General features: G+C 44.2%; 1 protein-coding gene across 6 annotated transcripts in view; it reads right to left on the bottom strand.

Moving 5' to 3' along the window:
• P4HA1 (prolyl 4-hydroxylase subunit alpha 1) overlaps window positions 1-15,985 on the bottom strand; it is a 346,224-nt gene that overhangs the window by 124,375 nt on the left and 205,864 nt on the right. For 2 of the 6 annotated variants that reach the window (XM_085603809.1, XM_085603814.1), the window contains exon 9: window positions 8,948-9,018. The exons of the other annotated variants lie outside the window; for them this stretch is intronic. In XM_085603809.1, coding sequence (XP_085459935.1) covers window positions 8,948-9,018 — 71 coding nt within the window. The remainder of the gene's footprint in view (window positions 1-8,947; window positions 9,019-15,985) is intronic. 6 annotated transcript variants of the gene reach the window in all.

Here is a 15,985-nt window from a genome sequence, read left to right as displayed (position 1 = left end):
CGGAAAAAGAAACTGACATCAGCGTGCGAGGGAGGCGTCTAAGTAGATACTGTGACATTTTAGCAACCACGATGCCAATGACGAACGCGGAGTTGACTGACGCCACCTATCGACCCACTGAGTTCCTGCGGAGGAAAAAATTCTCCGGATCCAGTCTGACGCCTGGGGGTAATTCTAAGGTGAGGAATCCATAACTAATGGTCTCTTTCAGATTGTCAAGATAAACATGGATACTGCTCAACAAATTGAGGCTGTGGAGTGGCCTCTTTGCTTTAAGAGAGGTTTTGTTTCTTGATAACCAATTTTTACTGAAGTTTTTGGACATTCGTAACAAAGTAAGCAACTTGACTCACCAGCCACTCTAGGCGGTATACAGTAGTCACTTATACACAGTTCATATAAAATGTAATTCAGATATGATTCTGGGCAGAAACTATAGCAGAGTTTGACTAACTAGCATTTTCCTGCATGATAAAAGTTCTTTAAAGGTAAACACCAAAACCTCATTCGGACTTAATTTGCACTAATTAGGCCCTTTACCAAATCACAAGGTGAAAGTATTAAATAGAGGCCACGAATACAAGTGACATGGGAATTAAAACAGGTAAACCATTTAACTTCCAAACTGGATGGGGCCTTATTGAGATAACATCGTGGTAACGTCTCAAGCAGTAAAACGTATTTTTGTTAATTGGTGGAAACTCGGATTACAGCAAGTTGCATTTTGCAGGTTTGCAAACTTTAAAAATTGTCCAAGGGGACATTAAAGTAAGACTAAAATACAGAGCATAAAACAGGACAATTTTATTCAGAGACTTCATGGCAGACATTTGCTGTTGCACAGCCCTCTCTTACTTTTCTGGCTACCTGAATGGGGAAACTGTCCATATGCCATGACGTCAGAAATCAAGCAGACACAAACAGGGCAGAGACAGCTAGAGAGGAAACCTTCAACTAACAGCTTGAGAAGATGTGGAAATTAAAACCTGCTTGGAAACACACACATTTTTTGCAAGCAGCAGAACAAACGAAAAGCCTAGACATACATAGGTCTAATTTAAGTATTTGCTCCCATGTAGCTCGATCCTCTAATGCATTTCTCAATCCCTCAGATTTTAATAGGTCTTTACATGGCAAGCCCCAGCCAAGAGTTTCTGCCACAGACGCATGGGACCGGAGTTACCCCAGCCTGTTCACTTCAGTGTTGTGAATTGCTGCAGGCAAGTCCTGGAAAATGATATTGTTTAAGGCCAAATAAAACTTTATCAATTACCATTCTGTAGGACAGAGACATTGTTCACATAGTATATCTTTTGTGTAAAAATAGTATCCGTTTTTCCTTTGGCACAGAGAGTATGGCCTTCAGAATAAAGAAATGGTCTTAAGTTAGAGCATTTTAATTATCTGTTTTCTTGAGATAACTGGCCACTGATTTGCTCATCTGCCAGTAAAACGCTCTACCACAATTTAAATACACATCTAGGCCCTGCTCTTAGAAAGGCACTGTGCAGGAGGATGGATCTGTTCAACCACCTGAGTAGGAAGGGTGGAGGAAAAAAATCAAAAGCACTCTTGATTAAGTCATATTACTATACATGGCTGCTTTTTGCCTGAGCAAAAAGAGCAAAACAATCATACTTAATGGACATGTCAGGTTCCATTAAGTTATTCTAGGCATGCATGTCGATCATCTGAACCACTAATCCATCAACTCTTAATGGGATATGTTGCAGTTGTTAGGGAGATGGGGGCTTGGCGGGGGAGTAGGGCAGTTGGGGAAGTGAGCGTAAAATACCATAATATGTCTGGTAATATTTTTCAACTGTGAGTACTTCGTGGTGAAACTCGAAATAAAGAACAACGTTAAATAGCTCATTCATTTAGAGAGCAAGAACTCTGTACCAAACCTATTTAACAACACTGGGTTGTCCAGATTAAGTTCTCTTAGAAGTACCACCAATAGAGGGCCTCCCTCCACAGTTCAGCAAATTCATGTCCAAAAGAATATTCCTTAAAGAACCACAGCCTACATAAAGAGATTACCCGCACCACGTTTCAAAATCCCAGGTCGCAAGACTCTCTTCCAACAGACATGCAAAAAATAAAGGGGAATGGGGACACAGCCCCAAACATATATAGCCTTTACGTCACATACCAATATTCAAATCCTGTCTAAGCTACATTCTCTGAAATGTAACTTATGTTGCTATAGTAAGATCGGGTAGCAGAGGATGCCTGCAAGTCGGAATGATCGTCTGAGGTAAGCCAAACCACAAATATCAAGCATGAGCATGTCAAGGACACAGATTCCCGGTTTTGAGAACTTTCAGCAGATCTTGATTCTTCTCCTGTTAGTAGAACTTCCCACACGCTGATGGATGAGAGACAAATGGCGGAAAAAAGGAAAATGCTACTTACCAGTATGCATCTGTTCTTGGCATGTAGAGCTGCAGATTCGTATATTTTTGCATAGATCGCCATCTGGTGTTGGGATCGAATGTTTGCACTTTGTTTGTGTCTTGGAAGAAGTCTTTGTAATCACGAGATAGGTGACTCCTACCTAGGACGATAGTGCCCATGGGTATCGACTCCATCCTTGCATTGTTTTTGCCACAAAGGGTTACGATGGAGTAATAAGAAGTAGAAAGAGATGTCCATGTGTAATGTATCTAAGTAAGATAGTACTGGAACAGATAGATGTATCCGGGTGGGCGTATACGAATCTGCAGCTCTAGATGCCAAGAACAGATGCATACTGGTAAGTAGCATTTTCCGTTCGAGGTATATGAGCTGCAGATTGTATACTTTTGCATAGACTATACAGCAGTTACCTCCTTAGCGGTGGCTACCTGTATCTGTTGCAGTGGTTTGAAAAAGTGTTCTTAATACAGCCTGGTCCACACTAGCTTGTTGTTTTGCCTGCACATCTACACAATAGTGTTTTGTTAAGGTGTGTGGTGTAGCCCAAGATGCTGCTTTGCACATGTCATCTAGGGGAATGTTCCCTAAAAATCCCTTAGAAACCTCTAGTTTGCTCTAGGGGGAATGGTTAGTGTGCGTTTGGCTTTGATATAGCCTATTTGGATGCATTTAACAATCCACCTTGCAATTCCTGCCTTTGAGATGAGATTGCCTTTATGAGGTGGGGAGATAGCCACAAAGAGTTGTTTGGTCTTTCTAAAGGATTTTGTCCTTTCAATGTAGTAGTGTATAGCTCTTTTAACGTCTAACGTGTGTAGAGCTCGTTCTGCCACTGAGTCTGGTTGAGGGAAAAACACTGGGGGCCCGATTCACAGAACTAACTTAAGACAAAATCCTAAACTTACTACTATTTTGGTATTCAGAGAAGACACTTACTCATTTTGGTATTCACAGAAGGCACTTACTCATTTTGGTATTCACAGAAGTTAGGACTCCTAACTTTAGGACTCCTAAACTGAGAAAAATCCTAACTTTAAGACTTTCGGTATTCACAGAAGGGATTTAGGAGTCCTAAAGTTAGGACTCCTAACTTCTGTGAATACCGAAATGAGTAAGTGCCTTCTGTGAATACCAAAATGGTAGTAAGTTTAGGATTTTGTCTTAAGTTAGTTCTGTGAATCGGGCCCTGGGAGTTCAACAGACTGGTTGAGATGGAAGGCAGATACAACTTTGGGTAAACATTTAGGGTTAGTCCTAAGAACCACTTTGTTATGATGGATTTGCAAAAATGGTTCTTGTATGGTTAATGCCTGGAGTTCACTAACTCTCCTGAGATGTGATAGCAACCAAAAAAGCTACCTTCCAAGTGAGGAACTGTAGTTCGCATTTGTGGAGAGGTTCAAAAGGAGGACCCATGAGACTAGTAAGGACCACGTTTAGGTTCCACACTGGCTAGGGCGGGACTATGGGTGGGATTATTCTCACAAGTCCTTCCATAAAAGCTTTGACAGAGGGCACTCAAAACAAAGACAAATGCTGTCTGTTTTGGAGATAGGCTGCTATGGCAGCTAGATGTAGCCTAATAGATGTATATGCTAGGTTACATTGTTGTAGATGCAAAAGGTAGCAGATAATGTTTTGAATATAAGCATTTAGTGGATTGATTTTGTTGTTTGTGCAATAAATGACAAATCGTTTCCATTTTGCTGCATAGCATGCTCTGGTGGTTGGGCGTCTAGCTTCTTTAATGATTATCATACAGTCTGGTGGAAGATTTAGGTAGCCAAACTCTAAGACCTCAGGTGCCAGATCGCAAGGTTGAGTTGATTGGGATCTGGATGTCTCATGTCTCCATGGTTCTGAGTGAGAAGCGGGTGAGAGACGTAGTTTTTGATGAGAAACTACTGATAGTTCCAATAGGGTTGTGAACCATGGTTGTCGGGCCCATGCTGGAGCAACCAGGATCATTGTGAGGAAATGCTGTTTGAGTTTCCGAACCACTGTTGGAATGAGTGGGAGAGGCGGTAAAGCGTAATCTAATTTGCCTGACCAATTCATCCATAGCACATTGCCTTTCGACAATGGGTGTGGGTACCTGGAAGGTTGGGCGTTTTGGTGTGTGGCGAACAGATCTATTTCTGGGTGGCCCCCAAATGTGAAAGAATGGAAGAAGAACTTGAGGATGAAGTTCCCATTCGTGGATCTGTTGTGTTTGACGACTGAGCATATCTGCGATCTGATTGTGTACACCTGGGAGGTGTTCTGCAAGGAGATCTATGTTTTGCAGAAAGGCCCATCTCCATATGCTCGGAGCTAGGTGTGAAAGCCGCAGTGTGTGTGTTCCCCCCTGTTTCTGTATGTAGTACCTTACTGTCATGTTGTCTGTACGGACCAGGACTGCTTTTCCTGGGAGGTGGAGTTGAAAAGATTTTAACGCTAGGAAGATTGCTAACAATTCAAGGTAGTTTATGTGGAATGGTCTTCGTTGGGGGGTCCACATGCCCTGGATGGTATGGGTTTGAAGAGGAGCTCCCCAGCCAGTGAGGGATGCGTCTGCGGTTAGCACTGTCTGTGGAACCGGGTCCAGGAACGGCCGCCCTTTGGAAAGGTTTTGTGTGTTCCACCACTACTGTGTGTGTGTGTGTGTGTGTGTGTGTGTGTGTGTGTTGCACACAGCTGCTGTGGGATTTGAGCCAGTTGTCCAGATAAGGGAAGACATGAATATGCTGTCTCCTTAAGTGGGCTGCAACTACTGCAAGGCGTTTTGTGAAGACTCTGGGTGCTGTAGTGACCCCGAATGGGAGGACTTTGAATTGGTAGTGTTGACCATCTACCACAAACCTGACATATTTCCTGTGAGCGGGGTGAATGGGAGTATGTAAGTAGGCGTCCTTTAGATCCAGAGTGGAGAGAAAGTTGCCCTGTTGAAGTAGTGGGAGCACCTGTTGAAGAGTGACCATGTGAAAGTGGTGTGACTGAATGTAGAGGTTTAGCAGTCTGAGGTCCAGTATGGGCCTGAGGGAGCCGTCCTTTTTTGGGATTAGGAAATACAGGGAGTAAACCCCTTGGCCTTGATGAGACAAGGGGACTGGTTCTATTGCATGTTTTTTTTAATAGAGAGAGAACCTCTTGTTTGAGAAGTGTTAGATGTTCCGGGGACATGGGAGGCTGTTTGGGGGGGGGGGGGTAGAAGTGAGTTCCATGCACTAACCATACTGGATAATTGGTCTTATCCACTTGTCTGTTGTGATGGAACTCCAGACAGGTAGGAACTGTAAGAGACGCCCCCCGACAGGAGTGGAATGATTGGGTGGGTGGGGATGGAGTGCAGGTAAGTCACTGTTTAGTGGTAGGGGGGTGCGGCTATTGTTGCCACGACCACTCCCTTTATTATTGTTGCCTCTGTAGCCTCCGCGAAAATATCCTTTCGGGGATGTTTGAGTGGGGCTCTTGTAGGAGAAGGAGGGATGTTCTGAACCCATGGTTTTGGAGCCGGTTCTGTAAAAGGAGCGGCGGAAAGAGCCTCTAGGGGAAGGGAAACTGTAAGGTCCCCATAGACTTAGCAGTTTCGGTATCCTGCTTCATCTTTTCTAGGGATGTGTCAACTGCGGGGCCGAAAAGATGTTCCTGATTAAACGGCTGATTTAAAATAGCATTCTGAACCTCCTGCTTAAATCCGGAAACCCAGAGCCAAGCGTGTCAATGCAACAAGACGATAGTGTTAATTGCGCGAGATGCGGTATCGGCCGCATCGAGCGCACATTTTATTGAGGTGTTGGTAAGGAGCTTGCCCTCCTGGATAAGGTTGTTGGCTTTTTGTTTGTACTGGTCGAGAAGGTGTTCCATGAGCTTTTCAAGCTTGTTGTAGTGAGCCCTGTCATACCTGGCCAATAAAGCTTGGGTACTGGCGATCCGCCAATGGCTTGCAGCCTGCGACGCAAAACGTTTCCCGGAATAAGTCAATTAATTTGGATTCCTTATCAGAAGGTGGGGTTTCGCCTGTACTCGGAGTTTGCATGCTTGCGTTAGTTACAACAAAGGAATCCTAGGGAATTTGACCTTTAATGGAAATTGGGTCATTGGGAGCTGCCTTGTATTTTTTATCCACCCTGGGATTGAGAACCCTGGCTCTGGGTCCTTAAAAACTTCTGGGGGATGTTTTAGCAAGCCTTTTAACATTGGCAGGGTGCTGGTTGACTTTTGCGAGGGTGCAAAGGTTTCCAGCAAAAAATCTTCATCTAAGGGGTCGGAATGTAAGCAGACCCCGTGGTATTGGGCAGCCCTGTTGATTAGTTGCGCAAACCCAGTGTTGTCATCTGGTGGTAACAGCTTAGATGGATAGAGATCCGGATCATTATGTGGGTCGGGATCTTTATTGTATTCACCCCAAGTGTCAACGTCATGTGGGATGTTATATGAATCATCATCCCCATGTCGATCTATATCTCTACCTGTATCATCCTCACTATCGGATGGTTGAGGTGAAAATATCGGTTGTGGGGAGTGTGGTGGAGAAATCAATAGATGTGGATTAACTGAGGGGGAGAAGGAGGTGGGGACGAGTCCATGTCCTGTGGTTTGAGAGGTATAGCAGGATCTTCTGCAGTGTCCGGTTTCCTCTTTTTTGGAGGCTTGGTGACTAGTTTGCCCGTGATTGGATCAATAAACAGTTTATTGCTTTGGATCTGCCAAATCAGGTACAGGCTGCGTGGGCAAAATGTCTTTGTTCGGTGTCGAAGATTTGGGGTCCGAACCTTCTTTGGAGGGAGTTTGTGAGGCTTTCCGTGGTGTCTTAGAATCCTTAGGTTTTTGCAGCTTCGAGACTTTTCGGCTCTGATGATTTTTTGGAGTCAGAAGCCTTTTTCGGCTCCGAAGATTTCTTCGGTTCAGAGTGTTTTTCCTTGCTATGCTTCGATACCGAGGGCTTCGGCGTCAAGGCCGTCTTCGGCATGGACAAAGAGTTTGACTTGTTGCTTCGGTGCCGAGGAGGACTTTCCGGCGCCGGAATGTGGTTGGCTCGAGCCCGAGCCGGAAGGCTTATGTTTAAGTTTAGGTTTCATAGCCGGGCCCGAGGGCGGGGCGTCTGAAACATGTTGCCGGTGTTGACCCGAGCCAGAATGCGAGGGTGTTACCGGAGCCTTCAGTTTATTTTTCTGGAGAGGGGTTTCAGTACTCATGGACCGCTGAGCCGGGGTGACTGTCTGTTCTTCGGCATCGGAGTTGTCTGCCTCGGAGAACTGTTTTTCATCACCTGATTGTTCCGGCTGGATATTGGGGTCTGGATATTGGGGTCTGCTTCGAAGATGTCTGGAATCGAACTGCTTCCGCAAGACATTTTGTGACGTCGAACCCGACTATCACAGATGGTTTTCTTCGACCTGAGCAATGCACAGGCCTTGCAGTTTTTATCTTCGTTCTCTGGGTAGAGGCAGAGATTGGAAACCTCGTGTAAGTCTGTGTGTGGGAACTTAGCACCACACGAGGGGAATTTTTTTGAAAGGAGTCCTTTCCATTGACTGCAGGCGTGGTCGGCGCGGAGAGGCCCAACGGACCGCGTCAAAGATCGAGGAGTTTGTTTTAAGGCGCGCGTCGGAAAGGGAAACGCGATTGACACAATACCATCGAGTGGAGAGGGATTGCGGGTCGAAGGGGGATGCGAAACCGATATCTACCCGGAGCGCAGCAATTCACATCCGAACCAGATGGCGGAAAAAAACAATATAAAGATGGAGTCGATGCCCATGCGCACTATCGTCCATGCGCACTATCGTCCTAGGGAGGAATCACCTACCTCGTGACCATAAAGACTTCTTCCAAGACAAAAACAAAGTGCAAACATCCAAGCCCAACACCAGATGGCGATCTATGCAAAAGTATACAATCTGCAGCTTATATGCCTCAAACATATGCTCTCTCTTATTTTTTTGCCTGTGCTATAATTTCTCAAGCTTTAATAGTTCGATGTTGAGTATTAAGTTTTATTTATCTAACTAGAGAGGTCACATTTTGGCTGGCTGCCTTTATGAAAACCGTAGTAATGGTCAGTTCCACTTGTTACACATGCGTATTCACAATTACCATTATTGAATGAAAGATAAAATTCATTCATCATAAAAAAATCCTATTCTTAAATAGATGACTTTCAAGTTGATGTGCTAGAGACTGCGATACTGAAGAAGTGTATCCAAATAGAGAGCATAAATCCAAACGCTATCACACTACTAATAACGCCATTTATTCCTGTGAACTATATATTGCCTAGCTGTCAGCAGCTGTTAATCCCTAGTAGAACATATAATTATGTTCTTATTCAGGTAAAATATACCTGTGAGACCGTGCGGTCTGAGGCAAAAAATGTTATGCCTAATTTAAGCTAGCCTGTGGTCTCATCTACTGTGGAAACTTAAGAATTGCATTTTAGAACAGGTATGTATACTCTTTTAAAAAAAAAAAAAAAAAAAAAAAACCCTTTCAATTTTATTAAGAATGTCAAATTCATCTAAGCTTTAGACAGCTTGACCCTTACCTTTTAGAGACTCTGTACTGTGCGGTGGTCAACTTTCCCGTTGCTGGGTCATGCACTGTAGCCCGTCTAAGCTACAAAAAGAAAAAGAATTAAGGGCGGGTTTTTTAAAATAGCAGCTGCTTTTTTTCGGTGTGCCTTTTTCCATTCAAAACTGACTGGATGGTTTCTGATTGGTCTGGATTCGATTTCATCTCTCTCTAATGGTTGGAAAGAGTAACGGATTTAAATTAATGCTTCTAGAAACCCCTTTTTGTCTGTTTTAGATTTATTACTACCGAGTTTCACAGAAGTTTAATTTGTCTTCTGAACTGCCTTCTTCTAGCCAATTTTACAGTTCAAGAACTCTAGAATCTTTATGAATAGACTATAAAGAAAACTAGTGTGGGGCCTAAAAGGAAAATGCTACTTACCCAGTATGCATCAGTTCTTAGCATGTAGAGCTGTAGATATATATGGGTTAGCATGGATCGCCATCTGGTGTTGAGCTCGGATGTTTGCACTTTGTTTTTCTTCGAAGAAGTGTTTGTAGTCAAGAGGTAGGCGACTCCTCTTTACGGTGATAGTGCGCATGGGCATCGACTCCATCCCCCAGATTGTTTTCGCCATAAAGGGTAAGGGAGTTAGTAAGAATAGAAGAGATGTCCATGTGTGGTGTATCTAAGTAAGATAATACTGCAGCAGATAAAGGTACTCGGGGAGGCGGGTGGGTGCATATGAATCTACAGCTCTACATGCCAAGAACAGATGCATACTGGGTAAGTAGCATTTTCCGTTCGAGGCATATGAGCTGTGGATCATATGCGTTAGCATAGACTATACAGCAGTTATATTCCATGGGGTGGCTGACCTGTATCTGTTGCAGTAGTTTGAAAAAGTGTTCTTAGGACAGCCTTGTTGTTTTGCATGCACATCTACACAGTAGTGTTTGGTGAATGTGTGAGGTGTAGACCAAGTTGCAGCCTTACAGATGTCTTCTAAGGGTATATTCCCTAAGAATGCCATAGAAGCCCCTAGTTTTCATGTAGAATGCGCTCTAGGGGGAATAGTAAATGTGCGTTTGGCTTTAATGTAGCATATTTGGATGCATTTAACTATCCATCGTGCAATACCAGTTTTTGAAATGGGATTGCCTTTATGCGTGGTGAAAAAGCAACAAAGTTTGCTTTTCCTAAAAGATTTAGTTCTTTCAATGTAATAAAGTATTGCTCTTTTTACATCTAGTGTGTAAAGAGCACGTTCTGCCACTGAGTCTGGTAGGGGGAAAAACACCGGTAGTTCAACAGACTGATTGAAGTGAAAGGCAGAAACAACTTCAGGTAAAGATTTTGGATTAGTCCAAAGAACCACTTTGTTGAGATGAATTTGTAAAAATGGTTCTTGTATGATTAGTGCCTGGAGCTCACCAATTCTTCTAAGAGATGTGATGGCTATAAGGAAGGCTACTTTCCAAGTGAGGAAATGTAGTTCACATGTGTGCAGAGGCTCAAACGGTGGTCCCGTGAGTCTTGTAAGGACAACATTAAGGTTCCAAACTGGAGAGGGTGGAACTCTAGGGGGAATTATTCTTTTGAGTCCTTCCATAAATGCTTTGATAGCGGGCACTTTAAACAAGTGTTGTCTGTTTTGTAGATAAACGGCTATTGCAGCGAGATGCAATCATATAGATGTGTATGCTAAGGTACAGCGTTGTAGGTGTGAGAGATAGCAAATTATGTTTTGAAGGGAAGCATCTAATGGATTGATTTGATTGTTTGTACAGTAAATTACAAATAGTTTCCACTTTGCTGAATAGCATGCTTTTGTGGTAGGACGTCTAGCTTCTTTAAGGACGTTCATGCAGTCTGGCTGGAGATTAAGGTAGCCAAACTCTAAGATTTCAGGTGCCAGATTGCAAGGTTGATTCGAGTGGAATCTGGATGTCTTATCTCTCCATGGTTCTGAGTGAGAAGCTTGGGTGAGAGGTGTAGTTTTTGATGCGGAACTACAGACAGTTCCAACATGGTTGTGAACCAAGGTTGTCGAGCCCATGTGGGAGCAACCAGGATCATTGTGAGGGAATGCAGTTGGACCTTCTGAACCACTAATGGAATGAGCGGGAGAGGCAGAAAAGGGTAAGCAAATGTCCCTGACCAGTTTATCCATTGCACATTGCCTTTGGACAATGGGTGTGGATACCTGGACATGAAGTTTGGGCATTTTGCGTTCAGGTGTGTGGCTAACAGATCTATTTCTGGGTAGCCCCACATTTGAAAGAACGGAAGGAGAACTTTGGAATGTAATTCCCATTCGTGGATCTGCTGTTGTTGACGACTGAGCAGATCATCAATGTGATTGTCTACTCCTGGAAGGTGTTCCACAAGGAGATATATTTTTGAGGTATGGCCCATCTCCATATGCTTTGAGCTAGTCGCGAGAGCTGTAGGGAGTGTGTCCCTTCCTGTTTTTGTATATAGTACATTGCTGTCATGTTGTTCGTACGGACTAGGACAGCTTTGCGGACTAGATGGAGTTAAAAGGCTTTTAATGCTAGAAAAATTGCCAGGAGATCCAGGTGGTTTATGTGGAACTGTTTTTGTTGCAGAGTCCACATGCCCTGAATGGTATGATTTTGAAGATGAGCTCCCCAGCCGGTACGCGATGTGTCTGCTGTTAGCACTATTTGTGGAACCGGGTCAAGAAACAGCCGCCCTTTGGAAAGGTTTTGTGTGTTCCACCACTGCAGAGAGCGATGGGTGCAGCTGTCTACCAACACCAGATCTGTTAACTGTCCTTGAGCCTGGTTCCACGGACGTGCTAAGCATTCCTGTAGAGGACGCATTTGGAGTCTTGCATAAGAGGCCATCACCCCGATTACCTGCATGAACACTCGAGCTGGTAACGAGTGTTGAGGTCGAAATTGAGATATTAGATCCTGCATGTTGCGTACCCTGACTGGCTTGGGGTATGCTAGAGCTTTGCAAGTGTCTATTGTAGCTCCTAGAGATATTTATGTGTTGGACGGTTGGAGGTAGGACTTGGTGAGGTTTACAGTGAAACCCAAGTGGTGAAGCAACTGAATTGTCTTGTGGGTGTGTTGAACACAGCTGTTTTGTGAGTTGGCCTTTATGAGCCAATCGTCCAGATAAGAAAATACGTGAATGTGTAGTCTTCTTAAGTGAGCTGCAACTACTGATAGACACTTGGTGAAAACTCTGGGTGCTGTGGTTACCCCGAACGGGAGGACTTTAAACTGGTCCACCATGAACCTGAGATATTTCCTGTGAGCGGGAATGTGGAAGTAGGCGTCCTTTAAATCCAAAGTGGAAAGAAAGTTGCATTGCTTCAGCAATGGGAGCACATGTTGGAGGGTGAGTATGTGGAAATGATCTGACTGAATGTACAGGTTCAGCTGTCTGAGGTCTAATATTCGTTTGAGTGAGCCGTCATTTTTTGGAATTAGGAAATAGAGAGTAAACCCCCTTGCCCTGATGAATCAAGGGAACTGGTTCTACTGCATGTTTTTGTAACAGGGAGAGAACTTATTTTTATTAGGAGGGCGAGATGTTCTGATGACATTGCACGATGCTGGGGAGGAATATTTGGGGGAGTGGAGGTAAGTTCCAAGCAATAACCATACTGGATAATTTGTCTTACCCACTTGTCTGTTGTGATGGAATTCCAGACAGGTAGGAACTGTGAGAGACGTCCCCCGACAGGAGTGGAATGATCGGGGGGTAGTGGAGGAAAGTCACTGTTTGGTGGCAGGGGAAGTGCGGGAGGAGTTAATTCTGCCTCTTCCCCTATTGTTATTTCCTCTGTATCCTCCTCGAAAATATCCTCTGGAGGAGGAAGATTGATTGGGACTTTAGAAGAGGAGGAGGTGTTTTCTGACGCAGTTGTTTTTGAACCACCCCTGTAAAAGGAGAGACAAAAGGAGCCCCTATTAATGGGTAGTTGCAGGGCCCTCGTGGATTTGGCAGTCTCGGTGTCGTTTTTCTTATGAAGAATCGACTGTTGGCCCAAAAAGATGTTACTGTTAAAAAGGCTGATTAAGTATTGATGATTGTACCTCTTGCTTGAATCCGGAGATTCGAAGCCAAGCGTGTTGGCGTAGTAAAACGCTGGTGTTAATGTCACGAGATGCTGTATCAGCAGCATTTTATAGAGGTGTTTGTGATGAGCTTACCCTCTTGAATGAGGTTGTGAGCTTTAGATTTGTATTGTTCTGGTAAATGCTGAATTAGTTTTCCCAGCTCGTCATAGTGAGCTCTATCATAGCGCGCTAATAGAGCTTGTGCATTGGCAATACACCAATGATTAGCAGCTTGTGATGCAATTCTTTTGCTTGTGCATCTAGAAGTTTTGACTCCTTGTCAGGAGGAGGGGTGTCGCCTGTAGTTTGCGAATTAGCTCTTTTGCGTGCGTTACACACGACAAGAGAATAGAAGGGTACCTGTCCTCTAATATAAACTGGGTCTGTAGGAGCAGCTTTATATTTTTTATCCACCCTCGGCGGAAGCATTCTAGCCCTAAAAGGGTCTTTGAAAACCTCGTTAGCGTGTTTTATCATGCCTTTGAGCATGGACAAAGTATCTGTGAATTTTTGGAAGGGAGCGAATGTTTCCACTAAAAAATCCTCCTTTAGGGGGATCAGTATGTAGTTCCACCCCATGGTACTGGGCAGCCCTATTAAGCTGTGCGAAGGCAATATTGTCATCGGGTGGTGATGGTCTGGAGGGATATAGATCAGGGTCATTATTATGATCTGGCTCTTTATTGTAATCAACCCAGGGGTCTGTGTCCTGTGGTATGTTGTCCTCCGTGTCATCCCCATTCTAGTGCCCATCCCCATCATTGTCATCCTGTGGTTCAGGTGAGAAAGGTGGTGGTTGTGAGTTTGATGTTGAAATCAATAGGTTTGGATTAAAAGGAGGAGGAGAGGGAGGTATATATGGGAGAGAGGGGTTAGCACCCATGTCTCTTTTCTTCTTAGGTATGTGATAGTCTTCTGGAAGATCCAGCTTCCGTTTTTTAGGAAGGGTTACTAGAAGGTGTCCAGTTTTAGGGTCAATATGTAATTGTTTTTGTTTTGGATCCAAAGGGTCTTGTGGAGGAAGTTCTTTGGATGGGGTATCTTTGTTCTTTCGTCTTTATTCAGAAGTCTTTTTAACAGGGTTAGTCTCTGAATGTTTAAGAGGAGCTGTTTTGGTTTAAGTTTTACCGGTTTTGGCTCCGAAGGTTTACCTTTAGTGGTTTTCAGCTCCGAAGGTTTGTCTTTGGCTGGTTTCAGCTCCGAAGCTTCGGGTTTAGCCAGTGTCAGCTCCGAAGCTTTGGGCTTAGTTGGTGTGGGATCCGAAGCTTTAGCTTTATGTGGTTTCGTGTCAGAGTCTTTCGGTGCTGAAGATGTTTTCGGTGCCGACAGCGAATCGGCGGGTATTTGCTTGGTCTTAGGGTTTCGGTGCCGAAGATGTGGGTTCGGCACCCGAATGGAGCCGGCTCGATCCAGAGCCGGAAGACTTCTCCTTACGTTTCATAGCCCGGCCCGAGGGCGGGGCATCTGAAATTTTTTTATGGTGTCGACCTGGGCCGGAGGGCGAAGGTAATACCGAAGTCTTTGTTGTTTTGGTGGACACTTGGGGCTCATTACTCACCGTACGTTGAGCCAGAGTGACGTTGAAGTCGTCTTCCATGTCGGAGTCGTCGGCTTCAGACACGGAGATTTGTTCTTCTTCCTCGATGCCTGGCTGTTGGGATTCAGACTCTTCTCCTTAGATGTCTGGGACCGAGCTAGTACCGCGTTGCATCTCGTTACGTCAAACCAGACGGTCACGAATAGTTTGCTTTGATCGGAATGATCGACAGGCCTCGAAGTTGATTTCTTCATGCTACGGGGATAGGCAGAGGTTACAGACATCGTGCAGGTCTGTGTGTGGGAACTTAGCACCACACCCGGGGCATTTTTTAAATAGAGTCTGTTCCATGGACTGCTGGCGTGGTCAGCGCGGGTAGGCCTCACGGCCCGCGTGTATGTTCCCGATGAAAGTTGTTGGATTTTACGATGCGCGGCCAAAGGGAAATCGCGATCGAAAACAATACCGCCAAGTGGTAAGGATTGCGCGTCGTAAGGGTTCGAAGACTATACCGAACCGGTGCGCAGCAATCCACATCCGAACCCCATGGCGGAAAAAAACCAATCTGGGGATGGAGTCGATGCCCATGCGCACTATCACCATAAGGAGGAGTCACCTACCTCGTGACTAAAAACACTTCTTCTAAGAAAAACAAAGTGCAAACATCCGAGCCCAACACCAGATGGCGATCTATGCTAACGCATAAGATCTGCAGCTCATGCCTCGAACAAATTATTTAAATTCAAGACCAAATTAATCACATTTTAAAACGATTTACCCTATGTCTAACTTCATAGCTTGTTAAGGAATCCAGTTTGAGGGTCATGGACTACAGAGACCCTGTTGAAATACCATTTTAGGCTGATGTGCGGTTGGGTAGCAAGGACATTTGCACACTGAAGTCTGGATTTGCCCTGAACATTTTTAAAGTTTGATTGTGTCCTTATGGAAAAACTGGATTAGCCCCAGAAAGGACCTTGCAGGCAAGTTGAACATGTCACCTTTTAAGAACACAATAGAGAAAGTACAAAAAAATAGAAGAATTGAAAGGTTTCACCTTCTGTCCAGCCAAAGGAGTGAAATCTTCAGGGAGTTCTTAACTTAAAAAATCTGATAGACCCACACAGCTCAAGGAGAAGCACCTTGTCTTAAAATAAAGTTTGGAAAGTGGACTGTACTTGATTCAACTTGCACAATTAACAAAAAATAATCTAAGTTGGTAGGAGCTGAGCTGACTGGCAGGGGTTGGGGTGAAAAGTTGGCTTAGAGTGCGAGTAGCATGAGAAAATGCTCAAGATTGCAATTGTAAGCTTCTAGGTACAATCCAGTCAATTGGTATTCCAGATTATGGTATGAAGCAGGTAAAAGATGAACACAACAAAGTAACATGTAACAATTATTTCATTTTTTGGTTTAACGATGTAGATCA

This window comes from Triturus cristatus, chromosome 1_2 (assembly GCF_964204655.1).
Source record: "Triturus cristatus chromosome 1_2, aTriCri1.1, whole genome shotgun sequence".
Lineage (NCBI taxonomy): Eukaryota > Metazoa > Chordata > Amphibia > Caudata > Salamandridae > Triturus > Triturus cristatus.
This window is presented reverse-complemented; position numbering and strand designations above follow the sequence as displayed.